Source organism: Clupea harengus, chromosome 21 (assembly GCF_900700415.2).
Source record: "Clupea harengus chromosome 21, Ch_v2.0.2, whole genome shotgun sequence".
Classification (NCBI taxonomy): domain Eukaryota; kingdom Metazoa; phylum Chordata; class Actinopteri; order Clupeiformes; family Clupeidae; genus Clupea; species Clupea harengus.
In genome coordinates this window covers 22,429,889-22,446,692 of record NC_045172.1, presented here as the reverse complement: position 1 = coordinate 22,446,692, position 16,804 = coordinate 22,429,889, and the positions used below count along the sequence as shown (strand labels likewise).

General features: G+C 45.1%; 2 protein-coding genes across 3 annotated transcripts in view; both read right to left on the bottom strand.

The window, feature by feature from the left end:
- The window catches only part of glsa (glutaminase a), a 36,989-nt gene extending 36,179 nt beyond the window's left edge, over positions 1-810 (bottom strand). Inside the window, exon 1 of one of the 2 annotated variants that reach the window (XM_031558492.2) lies at positions 348-810. In XM_031558492.2, coding sequence (XP_031414352.1) covers positions 348-640 — 293 coding nt within the window. In that variant the 5' untranslated portion in view covers positions 641-810. The remainder of the gene's footprint in view (positions 1-347) is intronic. The other variant, XM_031558493.2, reaches the window with a different exon arrangement.
- A 3,330-nt stretch (positions 811-4,140) lies between these two features.
- LOC105905675 (NGFI-A-binding protein 1-like) lies at positions 4,141-15,478 on the bottom strand. Its single transcript, XM_012833706.3, has 8 exons — positions 14,769-15,478; positions 12,168-13,086; positions 11,659-11,792; positions 11,281-11,326; positions 8,738-8,857; positions 7,665-7,833; positions 7,023-7,151; positions 4,141-6,489 (listed from the first exon to the last, which is right to left on the bottom strand). The coding sequence occupies exons 2-8, from the start codon at positions 12,987-12,989 to the stop codon at positions 6,419-6,421; spliced, it is 1,491 nt and encodes a 496-aa protein (XP_012689160.2). The 5' UTR covers positions 12,990-13,086; positions 14,769-15,478; the 3' UTR covers positions 4,141-6,418.
- Positions 15,479-16,804: the final 1,326 nt, after the last annotated feature.

The window sequence follows — 16,804 nt, the reverse complement described above, 5'->3', positions numbered from 1 at the left end:
CACTATGTGGTTAATTATAGAGTTTAACCAACTAAAGTAACGTTACTCAGTTATGTACATTAAGACAGACATCACGATTGGAGGGTAGGCTGGCCAAACCCGACAGCAGTGTTAGCATTAGCAAATAGCAAGCTAGTCAGGAAGGTGGTCTGGAGTAGTCAGTGACACAAGATCACCATAAAATAATTCGCACATAGACTGTTACTGGTTAACAAAAAGTAAAAGTTTCTTGTTTAGACCTGGTCAGTACGTTTCTTAAAATTTGTCTTAATTTAAGTCCAGGCTAACCATCATATTCTAATCAAACGCCGTTATCTCCGTCATTCATTCATTCACCGGCTACTCACTTTTCTGCGGCAGCTTCTTTGCTGACATTTTTCGAATTCTCAGTCGCAGTAACTGAACCGGCATCTGTCTTCGTGCACAGGTATCTCGCCCCATGTGTGATGGACCGCGCCGGTAGCTGTCCCCCAACACGGAGGGACTTTAGATTGGACCCCAATTTGACATTGCCACAGGCGGTGCTGAAGCAGTAAGAGGCGGTTAGTGACGTCTTATTTCTATCTATACCTGAAAAAGGTCGTGAGCGGTTGGATTTAAACAACTCCTTCAGCACTAACGTATACCTAAAATGTAACATTTCAATCCTGTCAAGCTAGTCGATGGAACTGTTCTATTCGAGAGATAACGGTAAGGTATAGTGTTTTTCTTATCTATATCGAAATGATGTATGAAGATGAACGCGGTATCCGCTGGTCTTCGTCTGTGCACTATTTCAATGACTTATCACGACAACGCCGGTCAGTGGACAGAACATTTCAGTGTTTACGCCCTTGTAGAACACCATTGGTTGCACCGCATGCATGTCCTGCCTTTGATTGGTGGCGAGACACATCACTCATATTTTATTTCACATCATTTCCCTTCTGTAATGCCACCCGGCGGCGGCCTTGAAAGCCGTCTGCAAGGTAGAATTCTGAAGCCAACCATGATGGTTTGGCACCGGCGCAAGGATTAGTTCAAATTATTTCTGTTGACTGTTTTTAACTCCTCTTTAAACTTACACTGCTTTAGGGCTGAGAAAGCACTTGACGCTCCATACCCAGGATCTTTATATTGTAAAAATGTTTCCATTTCTCAATTAAAAGACAAAATAAATTAAAACAATTTGCTACCTCGAAAACCTGTTTATGAAAATGTCATAATTCCTAATCAGCTAAGAATGCAAGATTAATGGCGTCTAGCCTATAACATTTAGAATTGTTCAATGATCTTGACAGACTTCAAAGAATTTATTAAAAGCCTGAATGACGTGAAGCTTGAACAAGATCGATATTACCGGCTACGCAACGCAATAGAGGGCTTAAGCCATGTTGCTTGACTTGTTCAAATATAAAAAATGTTAGTCACAACGTCAGTCAATCATCCAGTGTTAGGCTATGGGCTATCGTTTTAAAATAAAAATTTGTTTGGCAATATAGGCTTCTGAAACGTATAGCTTATATGGATAAAATATTAAATGGTTCATCCTATTCTGTAAAATGTTTGCTTATACGTATGTGAATCTGAATTCTACAAGGGCTGTCTACTAGTCCTGCAACAGTCACGACAAGCAATGTACCGGTAGCTGATGAGACGTGTGTGCTGTCTAAGCGGAAAAAAATTACGCCAGTCGACACAGGCTGATACACTAACGCCATCTACTGGCTAAAACAGACATTACACATTAAATGGTACAGATGGTACAATTTTGTCTATGTAGCGTAGAGAGCCTATTATCCGGCTGTGGTTACTACTGGTGTTTTGGTTAGACATTATAGAATCGTTCTATCAGAAGCAAAAGACTATATCCACAGGAATGTCCTGGTTTTTTTTTCTTAACAGAAGTAGGAAACAAAAATTATCCCTGTGACTTAGCTCATTCTCACATGTCGCACTGGTGTATACGCCTACTTACAGAGTTACCCGCAAAACTACCCAAAACTGGCTAACCTAACCTATCAGCACCTAAACACAACCTTCACCCTCTGTCCTCTTGACTGTCCTTCAGTGCTGTATCCACTGCGGTGGAAGGTGGTGAGGACTTCAGACACCCAAAGCTGAAAGAGGGCACACGAGGGTTGCTATGCATGGATCAGTTACTTGTAACCACCCAGAAGAAGATTCCAGAATTACTAGTTAGATCCCTGTAGCCTGCTCTCTCCCTCGCTTAAGGGAGGCTGTCTACACTTTCTAGACAGAGGAACTCTCCTTCACCTCAGCTAGCCTGTGTTAAAGCATTCAAGACAAAAGGGAAGGATGAAGTCATTATTTATTGATAATATGCCAGGAGGGGACGTACATTTTGAATTGAATTAGAGCCGTAGGTTCGGACAAGCATTGTGTCCAAAGAAGGATGAAGAGTTTTGAAATATTAATGCCAAAATTTTAATATTTTAAAGTAATTTGCCAGTGTAACAGGCACTCAATCAGAGTTCAAAGAGTGGAACTCATACAAAGCCATAACTCCTGGAAATGGTTCTCCAGTGATGGTTATTTGATAATAGCATAGTTATCCAGTGATAGTTCATTGATAATAGCATAGTTCTGGTTGTACACTGCAATATGTCACTGTAATATGTCACTACCCCTTTAGAGTCCCTTGCCTGTCATGTGACTGGGATACCTGGGGAGGCTTTAGGTCCTTTTGGCCCTGTCCTCACGGTCTCCATGGGGACAGAAATTCATTGATTTTGTGCTGACCTCGTGATTATAATGGCTTCATATCAATCAGTGGTAGCCAAACTTCTGGTATCAGTTTCTGGGGCATTAATATTCACTGATATTAGAAACAAGATCATTATTTGCCGTGGGGGTGGCTGTCTACTGAATCTGGGTTATCGGGTTTAGCGCTGATTTATTTCCAACCCCCAACCTCAGGGATGAAATGATTTTCTGTCAGAAATGGAAGGCATTTAGTTTATTTTCTTCATTACCTTGTTCGTACAGCTTCTGGCATTTGCATGTATGGCCTAGTCTCAATAAGTACATTCTTTTTAACTTTTTGTTGTGTTCTTGATGTGTCCAAATGTGTTAAATATCTGTGTTTAAAAGTTCATTCAAATGTAACCTGTAGTTGTCTTTACTAATATGTGTCCTATGTATGGGATGGACTATGATCTACCACCGATCTATTAATATCAATACTTGTCAATATCAATAGTAAATAAATAGATCGTGTTGTCTTTGCCTGGACACTTTTCAAAAGTTTGCTTTTGACAAAAGGGTTTGAGCATCTAACTGAAGTTTTTACCACAGCAAAACATTTGTGTTTGGTTCAGTGTGTGTGTGTGTGTGTGTGTGTGTGTGTGTGTGTGTTGGTGTTATGAGTCATTATCGCTAGATTAACACAAAAACAACAGATCAAAAACCTAGAGCACCATCTCTGTGAGAATCTCTTCCTCTGTAAGGATAACAATGCAATGAAAAAGGGTGGATAGTTTCAAACTGCAGGATTTCTTCTAAGGCCTATAGTAACTGGTCTGTTTCAAAAACCGCATTTTATAAGGTGCGGGCGTGTTAGGTGGAGAGAAAAGGAGAAAGACACTCTTTTAACGACTGTGTTGGCGAACAGATTTCTTCCCTCTCCTTTTTTTTCCCCACCCACCACATTTCAGAGGCAGTTGGCTTCACAGAGCCTCTAAGTGGGGGTGACGGTGTGTGAGCCAGATCTCAGCCCCCCCCCCCCCCCCCCCCCGCGGAACTCTGCGCCGCATTCCCTCCCGCCACCCCGTGCGCCGCCCACTAAGCTGGGTCACCACGGCGATCTCACACTGCCGTCCCACGGGAGCCTGCTTCTGCTACTTACACAAAGCCAGCTCTGTGGAATTCTGGAGGTGTGCAGTGATGTGCCTCGCAGGGGCGAGTATGACCACGTGTGTGTGTGTGTGTGTGTGTGTGTGTGTGTGTGTGTGTGTGTGTGTGTGTGTGTGTGTGTGTGTGTGTGAGTGTGTGAGTGTGTGTTTGTGAGTGAATGTGAGTGTACACACATGAGTGTGTGTCTATTGTCTATGTGTCTGTGTGCACAAGTGGGTGTGTTTGTGAGAGAGTGTGAGCATGTGCGTAAGTGTGTGTGTGTGTGTGTGTGTGTGAGAGTGTGTGAGAGAGAGGGAGGGGAAGGGAAAGATAGAGCGTGAGTGAGACACAGACAGAGAGAGAGATAAAGAGAGTGAGGGCTGTGAACTGCGTCAGAGTGACTCATCACCCAGTTTCAGAATGTGTGAGTGTGATGCACATGCAAATCGACTGCATAGGTGTGCCTTGGGTTCTCTCAGATCTCAGTGTGCCTTGGGTTCTCTCATAACTCAGTGTTCCTTGGGTTCTCTCAGATCTCAGTGTTCCTTGGGTTCTCTCAGATCTCAGTGTTCCTTGGGTTCTCTCAGATCTCAGTGTTCCTTGGGTTCTCTCAGATCTCAGTGTGCCTTGGGTTCTCTCATAACTCAGTGTGCCTTGGGTTCTCTCAGATTTAAGTGTAACTTGGGTTCTGTCAATTTGGAATGTTAATGGTTACAATCAGGAACACTATTGTCTAACACAGCTACAATACAACAACAGTTATTATTCGAGACTAGTTCACAAGGGCAATTATATGTGTAACTATGAGTGATTATCTAAAACTATAAAGAATAGAACAACACCCACTGTATGGTCTCAAAAAATAAACTTTAATATCTATGTGCTGTTAAACAAATAAAATATATTAGTGTTTACAAAAAAAAAAAAAACATGTGCACGACTATGCAAACCTACCCTAGTCGGTCACTTATACCGAACAACAATGACGTTCAGTATGGCCTACAGTTCGAAGGCTAGCAACTATCATCACATTTCTGCCTCAGGCGAGTTGGAGATGTGAGGGTGGCACTGAAACATCTACACACAGACACGATCAATAACCAGAGGGTAAGGGACTGGTGTGAACTAAAGGCATCTATATCACTGGTGCACTGATGGTGACTAAGCACATTATTACTGTAAGGGAAGGGGAGCAGTAATGGACTTTACATTGAGATTGACCAGCTTACCACCATCAGGACATGTTTAACATGACTGTGCATTATTTATTTAAGAATTACAACACAATGATGCTTTTATCTTGAGAAAAATGATATTTCTTAGCAAAAAATGTTTAGTTTTTTTCTTTACAAATGAGGATGGGGTACACCAATGAAATGTTTGAAGGGTGAGTTTATCTTAAGTTCATAAACATTGATCTTAAGTTCATAAACATTGATGAATGACTGCATCTGACTTCAGAAATATTAGAGAGTTGGAGAGATCTGATGAAGAGTCTAACTGGTAGTGCAAAATACAAAATTCCTGAAAGCACTTTTGGGTGCGGAGCGGAGCTGGTTGGGACCTTCTAGGCTGGAGGCAAAACTGTTTCATTTCACAAGACAAATGGTAGCATCCAAATAACATACAGCTTAGATATAGAACAATGATACAATATCAATCACTTGTCTATTGAGATTTCCTACAGTGAAAATGTGTGGATGAATTTGTAAGTGACACAATCATTGCACATCTACATCTAATAACAAAAGGACATTTTTGCAAAGGAGTGCAAGCAAATACCTGACACACCAACAGGGTCTAGGACTAGCAATGTTGATAGACATAAAAATACTGTACAATGGGCCAAATACCTGAACTACAAAGCTTGACTTCCCAGTGACAAAATACTGTATTTGGTATTTTTCCGCACACAGAAAACACTCTAAGGACACTGGCCATACCCTTTTCCATAGGAACAGCTAATGTTTGAAGCTTTGAGACAATACACTCAACCCACACCCTGCTGTCAAAATAAAAGCGGGGTATAGGACATCATTGTGTTTTTAATTACCTGCCCCCTACTTCCCCCTTTTACTGAAGGCCATTCAGTTTTACCCACTGCATTACACACAAAATAATTTTTGGTCTAATTGTCCATCAAGGAATTAAATAAAGCAAAAAAAAACAAACAAACAAACAAAAACCAAATCTGTTTTGTTTACAGTACATACACAAGAACAAACGTTGGCCGTCCTTTTTATGAAGGTGAAGCATTCTTAAATAACATATATTAGAAAATCAATCAAAAGAGAAAAAAACAAACATATGTTCAAACGGACACCCACAAACTCAACTGCCATCAACAACATGCACCCTCTGTCTATCTCAGGTTTCAATGAAGGTTTTAGGCGCTTTGGGAAAAACTAAAAAAATACACATATTCAGAATAAAAGTAAAGAAAGGAAAAAAATAAATCTATATTTTAGGCATTGTTGGCTGTTAAGGCAGTGCTGTAATAGACCTGTGCTTACTTGGACAAAAGGTACCGTAGTGTGTGACAGAAACTAAGACTGTGAAGTGACAATAGCTGGGGTTGAAGACACTATCTGGAGTCCTCCGGCTCAGACTTTATAACCGTTTTGTCCAAAAGACTGAACCTCCGATGTCCATGTTCTGAAAACAAAGAGACAGACAGGCCCACATAAACATCCATACTGAACACTAAACAAAGCAATAACAAAGGCTCTGTACTTCTGTACAAAAAAAAACAGGAATTAATCTATGCAAGATGCGATGTTTTCAGTCGATTTTGTTTCAGTGCTTCATTAAAACTGACACTGATTGACAGAAATCCCTCCTACATTTCTGTCAAAAAAGAGCAACGTTGTCAGAAGATGTGGAGCCGTGTTCAAATGCTAGGCATGCCCCCTACTCGCCCACCCTCAAGACGTGTGCGTCAGAACCCTGGGGTGGAGTGGGCCCACCAAAGCCTTTACACATGAAAGCAGAAGCCCACGTTTAGGAGTAGAGGATCATAGACTCTTCTGAATGGTAAATAAAACCCACACTTGGAGTAGAGGGATCATAGACTCTTCTGAATGGTTAATAAGCAGTACACAGGGTCCAGTGGGAGGGTAAGCATCTGAAATGGGTCTACGCCAAAGAGGACGTTACGAAACAGAATCAAGTCAAACACGGGCGCTGACCTGCTCCCTGCTTCCTGGTCTCCTGGGAGATGTGATTATGATGTCGCTTCAGCTCGTTGGCTAGCTGCCTGCCAAGAGGAATGTCCCCCTCCGCTGGATTGGACACACGGAGATTCAAGGGCCTATCACCTGCAGGGATGAAGCATGGGTAGGACACAGTCACATCATTGTCACATCATCATCATCATCATCATTACTTTTTCATTGTCTTCCATCCAGGCCGACTGTTTGAAATTCCATCACACTATGGTTGTTTTTTTCCTATGAGCAAAGGTGTCTCCTGCACCGTCCGTACAGTAACAATATCATGATATATGTGATCAGTTAAAATTGACCTGGATTACGGTCGGCTAAAGTATCTAACATATCTAACATATGTATGTTATTTAACTTGTGTATATATAACACATCTAATATTTGTATGTTATTTAACTTGTGTGTATATATAACACATCTAATATACAGTATATATGTTATTTAACTTCATGTGACGTAGTGCAGTGGTAGCATTAAAACAACAATAAAAAAAACCTTGGTGTTCACTGCTAGGGAATTTAACCATGGACAATGTTGTCCACTACCACACCAAACATTTAAGCTGGAGGGAAAGGATCAGGATGGCGAGGTGTCAGGGGGCCGAACCTTGCTGCTCGCGGCAGTTGTCAGGGGAGACGCCGTTGGCGCGCTGGCGGTCGCTGAGGTGTTTGAGCGCGGCAGCCGGAATCTTCCAGTCCAGAGCCTGGAGACGGTCCTGGGCCGCGGCGTCACGGAGGATCTCCATCTGCCTGCCCAACAGACGCTCCAGCTGCATCTACAACACACACACACACACACACACACACATTATATTAACATACACACACACACACACACACACCCAGACTTCCACAGGCACAAACAAATACACACACCCACACACAGACATACACACATTATTTGAAAATACACACACACACACGCACACACACACACATTATACACTTACACACACCCAGACTTCCACAGGCACAAAACAAATACACCCACCCACCCACACACATACGTATACGCAGACACAGAAGAGTACAGGCTCAAACACACATGCATCCATGCCTAAATGCGAAAGTGAAGGAGAGTGACAGCATGGCTCTCACACATTCGTCTTTAACACCCCATATGCCGTGTCAACATTGCTCTGGAGCGGATGAGGTAAGAGCAGAAGCAAACAGCAGAGCCTCTAACACACACACACACACACACACACACACACAGACACACACACACAGACACAGACACACACAGACACACACACACACACACACACACACACACACACCATTCTAAGCTATATTTTTAGCTCCCTGAGGCAGTGAAGCTCCACAGAATCAATGGTGCCTTGCCTACACGGACAGGGGTGTGTCTCCCAAAAGCATCATTTAGTGACCGTCTTTGTTAAATAGACAAACTTAAATGCAACTACCTTTGTTAAATAGACAAACTTAAACGCAACTACCTTTGTTAAATAGACCAACTTAAACGCAACTACCTTTGTTAAATAAAATACTTAAATGCAACTACCTTTGTTACATGACAAACAGATCATTAATGGCTCTCTTAGCTACTGTGGTGGGTGGTGGGGACGCATGCCAGAACAGGATCCTCGGGGATCAACAGGAATCTATTGGATTCCATTGGGATCTACTGGGATCTAGTGGGGTCTGGTTAGGAGTGGCTACCTGGAGGTTCCTGATGAGCACCTCTTCTCCTTTGGTTTTGGCGCAGGCGAGCTGCTCCCGCAGTGTCTCCTGTCGCATGTAGATGGCCTGGAGAGCCTCCTGAAGGTCAAAGTACCCCTCCTGAGGGTCAAACAGCAGAGCATTAACCTCAACAGCCTCCTGAAGGTCAAAGTACCCCTCCTGAGGGTCAAACAGCAGAGCATTAACCTCAACAGCCTCCTGAAGGTCAAAGTACCCCTCCTGAGGGTCAAACAGCAGAGCATTAACCTCAACAGCCTCCTGAAGGTCAAAGTACCCCTCCTGAGGGTCAAACAGCAGAGCATTAACCTCAACAGGAGAGCCTCCTGAAGGTCAAAGTACCCCTCCTGAGGGCGAAACAGCAGAGCATTAACCTCAACAGTAGAACCGCTGAGGGCAACAGAGTGGAGACGTGAGAGTTAAAGGTGGGGTCCTCGATCCTTGCAAAAGGTTGTTTATATTTGAACTCGACAGCCAATAAATGACATCCCTCCCTTCCGTGCTGCTGAAACACCTTTAGAGCACAAACACCCCTTGATGTTGATTGGCTGGAATTGTATGACTCAGCCCAAGGTACTTTGCGTACGTCCCATTTACAGAGCCAGGACTGTGCATGACCATCTGAGTTTACAGAGCCAGGACCGTGCATGGACATCTGAGTTTACAGAGCCAGGACTGTGCCTGACCATCTGAGTTTACAGAGCCAGGACTGTGCCTGAACATCTGAGTTTTCTGACTACACACACTGGATGGAAAGGTATGGGGACTGTGAGGAGAATTTCACTAAGTTTGACACAAAGTGTAATGGAATATAATTCAAGGACTGAACCTTTAACCTCAGCGGTGCAGCCATGTTTTAAAATAAATTACTCTAGGGTTATTACTCCTGACCGCTCTCTCTGTCTGTCTGTGTCTGTGGTGCAAATATGGCATCACGTGGATCACAGAGTCTGTCATTACACCGTGAATCACTGTGGTCATTTGGCCGTCTCAGAGGGACAGCGAACACACTCGAAATATAAAATAAACATTATAAAATAAACATGGTACCATTTTGGCTCAGGCCTTCACATCTTTTGGGTCTATAAATCTTTTCTGTGAAAACCGTGTTGTCACACATGTCCAAAGCAAGTTTACATTTATGGCATGACCAGATAAAAGCAAGTTTAAATTTATGACAGTTATGGCATGACATTCAAGAGATAAAAGCATGTTTACATTTACAGACACGCAATAGACATAGTCATTGTCCATCTTAACCTTTGACCTCTGACCTCCAACAGACACATTAACACTTTAAACCTGTACTGTATGCAGTGATGAATGGCATACAAAGTGAAATTGCTGTCACTATAAAACAGCATTGGTTTCCTATTATAAAACCACAATGGTTTAGTCACCATAGGAACATCACTTGCCTCCTGTAGTATGATCATACTGGTGTTGTCACACGCTGAGTTGAAGGCAAGTGACCAGACAGCCTAATAATAGCAGCCACAAAGCCCCACCTGTGGTCCTGCACACACACTTTTTCCCCTCCCACCACCTCGCCTCTCTCTGCTCTCGCCGCAACGCCAGTTAAGTTGTGTGTTCGCATCTGTGACGTGGGACATGGCCGTGGCCCACAGTCTACGCTCGTCTGAGTTTGCAAGCAGTGGGTGTGGGTGAGTCTGGTGCCTTCCCACACATTGATGTCAGCACTCAAGTGAAGAGGGCGGTTCTGGGATTTCCTACTGGAGGAGGGGGTGGCATAGGTGAAGGGTGGCGGGCGACAAGACTCGACACTAGAATCTCTGTGACGTTATTTTTGTCTTGAAGAATAAAAAGTAACTTTCTGCTTAGATAGTTAAGTAGACACTTAATGTTGTTGAAGATACTATTAGCCACACACTTTTTGCCTTATAGTTAAACCTCCACTGTAAGGGTAACCAGTCCAGAGAATAAAAAAACACCTCTTCTGTGCCTGAGCAGCTAGTTCTTGCTGAAGATACTTAGCATGTTGTAATGTTAGCTGAAGACCCTTTTTGCTTACTTTAACCTCTACTCTAAGGGTAATGAAAGCAAGCTCTTGATTTATGTATTTATTTTTTGCACTTTATCATTAGTTTGTGCGTTAAACCTCGAGAGCATAATCTGCTACTCACGAGGCAGCTTAGCACAGGCAAACTATGAATGTGATTCACTGTGATAATTGCTCTCCGGAGACTTCTACACCAGGGGCTGCTCAGCAAATAACGTGCATTTCAATGAAAATAAGACACGAACCGAAATGAGTCAAATATTGTGTGTGGGAGGGTGCGACCAACAGGGATCCGTAAACTCTGAACAGAAAATCAATAAAGACCTCCTTGGAAAAACACGGGGAGAAGACAACCTGCACAAATGAAAGTGGGATGTCGAAGCTGAAATGGATTACGTGTAATGGGTGTAAACAAAGGTTGAGGCATTGAGCCATGCTCAGTTTTGATTAACCTGAACGTGAGATGTTACGCTTGCGTCATCACTGCAGGCGAAGCTGCACTTACCTCAGATTTGATTCTTTTCGGAGAGGGTTCATCACCACACCGGGATCTAGAAGGGGAACATTATCACACTATTACTCAACTCAACACTGCATTCAGCTATCTGGCCACAGAAGGCCTATTTCCGTAACAGACACTCCATAGCCGATTCTCACTTGTGTACCCCTAATTTAATTAAATGGTAATCAATAAAATTGATCGATGTTTCACATGTACAAGTATTCAGTTAGCAGGCACTTTTAACCAAAGTCACTTACAATACAAATGTACTTTTTCATTTCATTAACATGGCGGATATGATCATCCAGACTTATATATGACTATATATACTGTATATATATATATGATGTATATGACTTGCATGTTCTCCCTTTGACTTACTTGCAGGTTCTGTAGGTGTATTTGTAGGTGACCTCCCGGGACACCTGCCGTGCCAAACCAAACAGCTCGTCTCTCCTCGTCAGAAGGGAGCAGTCCTTCATACACAACTGAGCTGCGGCCTCGTTCACAGTGAGCTGGTGAAGAAAGAGCATTCATTATGAAGTTCAAACGTTGGTCTAGGTAGTGCACAATTCAAACATTGGTCACAAAAGATTAGAATATAATGTAAATGTTGTTTAATGTTCGGGTCTTCTGACTACCTGTTGTGTGTATTTGAAGGGAAATGGGGACTGTTAACCAAAAATATGCTTGCAAAATAATACTATTAAAAATATAAAATGGCATATCTCAAGGAAGACTGACACAAGACAGCACACACATATATTGCACAAAAGTGAAAAGTGAAAGTGATTTGCCAGAACAGGTTAGAGGAATTTGCTTAATTATATCTCCAAACAGACTTTGAGCAGACATTTGAAATAGCACAAAGTAATTGGATGTGAAGCTACCTCATGCAGAGTCAGGTGCTTCCCATCTCTCCTCTTGGAGTCGAAGCGGCCGTAGATGGCGCTGTACTTGCGGATCTCCTCCTCCTTGCGCTGGTCGTCGTCGCTCATCTCGAAGATGTGCCCGATCATCTTGGCCAGCTTCTTGTTGCCCCTCACCTGCTCCCTGACCTCGGCGGGGTCGCTCCGGGGCAGATCCTGGGCGAGCCTCTCCACGCACTCCGTCACCGACTGCACGGCGGCCGTGTCCAGCGCCTCCAGGGTGTCGCGCGGGGAGCAGGGCGACGTCGCCTCGCACGGAGACAGGCTTGGCTCGCTGTCGTTGCCGTGGCTGCCCAGCCAGAAACGCCCGCTCTCCCCGCCGACACTCTGCAGGGGAGAGCCTGGCACGGGGGTGCCCTCTCTGCTGCCATCCAGACAGGCGTTGCCCAACAGTGCTTTCGGCACACGGAGCGTCTGTGTCTCCCGACCCACACCACCCCCGCCTCCGTTACTGTTGCCCAGGAGCGGGCTGGGCGAGCCCTCGGGCACCTTGTAGACGGGGATGCTGCAGACGGGCAGCGATGCCAGCGGCTGGTTGAAGAGCGTCGGGTTGGTGACCCAGTCCCGCAGTGCCTTCTGCAGGCGCCGCACGTGCAGCGGCTTGCTGGCCATGCCCACCAGCGCCATGATCTCCAGGAACTCGTCCTCGCCGGCCTCGCACAGCTGCTGCACGTCGTCGCCGCCCTGCTGGATGAAGGCGTCGTAGTAGGCCAGCAGGTTTGCCCGCTGCAGAATGCGGTAGAGCTGCAGCTCCCCAAGGGTCCTCAGCAAGGCTGCCGACATCGCACACACACCACCAGAGACAGAGGGTGGGAGAGAGAGCGTGTGTGTGTGTGTGTGTGTGTGTGTGTGTGTGTGTGTGTGTGGGGATTGGATAAATCTGAGGGGATATATATGAAAGACAGAGAGAGAGAAAGAGAGAGAGAGAGAGAGAGAGAGAAAGAGAGAGAGAGAGTTGGTCAAGTTTGCATAACAGTTGCTCCATTAAGACTTGCATTACATTTACAACAGCCAGTAAACACAGATCAACTCCCTGTCCAATTCAGCGCAAAAACATCTCAGAGACAGGCAGACCGACAGAGAGAGAGAGAGAGAGAGAGAGAGAGAGAGAGAGAGAGAGAGGGAGACAGAGATAAGGAGAGAGAGAGAGAGAGAAAGAGAGAGAGAGAGAGGGTACAACAAAGAAAGACAGAAGACAGGTAGTCTAGTTCCCATGACAGGCATCTGGAAGAGTAGCATTCCAAAGGGCTCTTTTGGCAGAATGCGTGCAGACAGGTGAGGCTCTGGGTCTTCCACCTTCCCCTACAGCGTGAGTGCAGACAGTTGAGGCTCTGGGTCTTCCACCTTCCCCTACAGCGTGAGTGCAGACAGTTGAGGTTCTGGGTCTTCCACCTTCCCCTACAGCGTGAGTGCAGACAGTTGAGGTTCTGGGTCTTCCACCTTCCCCTACAGCATGAGTGCAGACAGTTGAGGTTCTGGGTCTTCCACCTTCCCCTACAGCGTGAGTGCAGACAGGTGAGGCTCTGGGTCTTCCACCTTCCCCTACAGCGTGAGTGCAGACAGGTGATGCTGCACAGCTGGGGCCTGGGAAACGGAGACACTGAGAAGGGCACTGGGTGCATCCACTCACCCACTCTGTGCCATGACTGTGCCATGACTGTGCCATCTATTGCCTTTACGCAGATAACCAGGATAGTAAATCCCTGCAATACTGATATAAAAAACTGTGCTTCACCTTAACACTTCATAAAGTTAATAATTTGCCAACCAATTCTGATTCAAGTGGCAATCTGACATATTATATGCAGATATTTAGAGAAAAAGAAACAAATCTATGTGAGGTTGACAAGGTTGTGTCTGATTAAAGCCCATCTAACAATAATCTAACGCAAGTGTCAGGTTGACAGTGAAGCTTCAAGTAAACCTGAAGAAACAGATAAGGATATGACGGATACATTAAGGCTTTGTGAGCTTCAATGCAGCCAGGCACACCGGCATCGACTGGATTGTTTATGTGTGTCATTTATTTATAGAGACACCCACTGGACAAACGGTCCCCCATTGTGACCCTGGAAATACTTTCTCTGAAGTGAAAAGAAACATTTACTCCATCTCTGAAACAGCTTTTTGTTATCGCCAAATAGGGTAACTAGTATTTACATTATTGCGATCATATTTCTTGCAGCCTGAACCTACGCTGCGCGGAAACAGAACACAATGCAATACAGTTGAGAGACTGGATGGCTATCGCAGCTTCTTGGCAACGCCTACCAGAACCTTTTCTGGATCTTAACTGAGGCTTCTCCCACACACGTAGTCCACACTCGGTCCCCCATTTTCAGTCGGCACAGCAAGTAGCCTAGTGCTCTGAAGTGCGAACACAAAGTACCCACAAGGCTACACACGTTATAACGTGGTTCATGCAGGGATGGAAATACTGCAAACATACGGTTACAACAGTCTCGGATTGTGTCATCGTTACAAAGGCGGCTTTTCATTTTCACTTTATTGTTAAAACGTAATGTCGCATTGAAAAAAAAGTAGACAAAGATTGTCGCTAACCTGTTAGAATTCGCAAGCGGAATGTTGCAGTCGCCGTCCGAATACTCGCTTCCCACCGAACCACTGCAGACGCGCGCACTTCCACTTCTCTCCCTTGACTTCTGCTCACTGTAAATTGCGCGCGCGTGAGTGAGTGTATTAAGGTTGCCGTGACCGACACCGGTGCTGTCTGCTGCCCCCTCCACCTCTTCTGCCTGAGCTGGGATATTCCGCTGTTTCTACATCGCTCTCGCACTCCCACGCTTCAGCGTGACGCAAATCCTAGCGTGGGCGGCAACCAAGGCGTGGGCGGCTGCTGCATGGAATACCAATCGCTACCGGAGCGCAAGCACACTCGCGGCTGTCACCGGGGGTTCGAGCAGCGCCGTGCGGTATCACTGCCCTTTCAAGCGTTCATAGAATTAAAAAAATGCTTCTCCTATGCACCTTTTGATCCTAATTCATCTGCTAGATGTAATACTTATCTGTAATTATATACATTGTGTCACAACAAATGTATGCTGTATATGCAGCCTTTGACTTCTGCAGTAAAGACTGTCCATGAAATGGCAACAGGTGAGCCAGCAGGCCCACACAGCGAGCCTTCCACCTCTCCGCTCCTCAGTACTTGACCTGTCCTCATTTCAGATCTGTTCACTCAAAACTGGTAAGAATACAGGCACTCAGAATAACAAGTCCTCTCTTCTCAGGGATGTAATAAAAACCTTCACAAGACATCGCTCCTCCTACACCTCCACCTCCTCCTCCGCCTCCTCCTCCTCCTCCTCCTCCTCTCTCACTCTCCTCGCACAGCCACTGTTTGCCCAAAGAGGTGTTTTTAAATCTCCTAATCTGCCTCAGCATCTGCAGCTATTTTGGGGAATTAGGCCAGCAACTGCCAACAGCCCCAGGAAGATGCGCTCTCCTTTTTTTTGTCGTCCCCCCCCCCCAAGCACACAACTGACACGAGAACACAACTGACACGAGCACACAACTGACACGAGCACACAACTGACACGAGAACACAACTGACACGAGCACACAACTGACACGAGAACACAACTGACACGAGCACACAACTGACACGAGAACACAACTGACACGAGCACACAACTGACACGAGCACACAACTGACACGAGCACACAACTGACACGAGAACACAACTGACACGAGCACACAACTGACACGAGAACACAACTGACACGAGCACACAACTGACACGAGAACACAACTGACACGAGCACACAACTGACACGAGCACACAACTGAGAGCGCTCACTTGTGACAGTCCCAATGAGCCCAAACACGTCCAGATCGCTGGTGTTTATGTCCACCTATCAATGTTGCGTATATAAACACTGGACCACTGGACCACTGGGCCGCTGGCTGCTACACAAGTGTGTCTGTGGCAGCTTCTTCTTCACCACTCCCTTTCAAGACATGTAGCTACAATACACACATCACGTCTTTAAGACATGTAGTTACAGTAAACACATCACATCTTTAAGACATGTAGTTACAGTACACACATCTTTAAGACATGTAGTTACAGTAAACACATCGCATCTTTAAGACATGTAGTTACAGTACACACATCGCATCTTCAAGACATGTAGTTACAGTAAACACATCACATCTTCTGTACAGAAGATCTTGTAGAGATGTGACATCACACAATGCATTTCTTTAATAATCTCCATCATCAGCATCACTCTGCCGTGGCGACTGGCGATTGCCCTCACAGGGAGGTTTACTCTCTATCTCTGCCATGGCGACTGGCGAGTGCCCTCACAGGGAGGTTTACTCTCTATCTCTGCCATGGCGATTGCCCTCACAAGGAGGTTTACTCTCTATCTCTGCCATGGCGATTGCCCTCACAGGGAGGTTTACTCTCTATCTCTGCCATGGCGATTGCCCTCACAAGGAGGTTTACTCTCTATCTCTGCCATGGCGATTGCCCTCACAAGGAGGTTTACTCTCTATCTCTGCCATGGCGATTGCCCTCACAGGGAGGTTTACTCTCTATCTCTGCCATGGCGATTGCCCTCACAGGGAG

Coding starts and splice junctions, on each gene's coding strand:
- LOC105905675 (XM_012833706.3), bottom strand. CDS start 12,989: ATGTCGGCAGCCTTGCTGAGGACCCTTGGGGAGCTGCAGCTCTACCGC. Junction 11,793..12,167: donor AGCACCTGACTCTGCATGAG/GTAGCTTCACAT, acceptor TTTCTTCACCAG/CTCACTGTGAACGAGGCCGC. Junction 7,834..8,737: donor TGCTCATCAGGAACCTCCAG/GTAGCCACTCCT, acceptor TGTGTGTTGTAG/ATGCAGCTGGAGCGTCTGTT.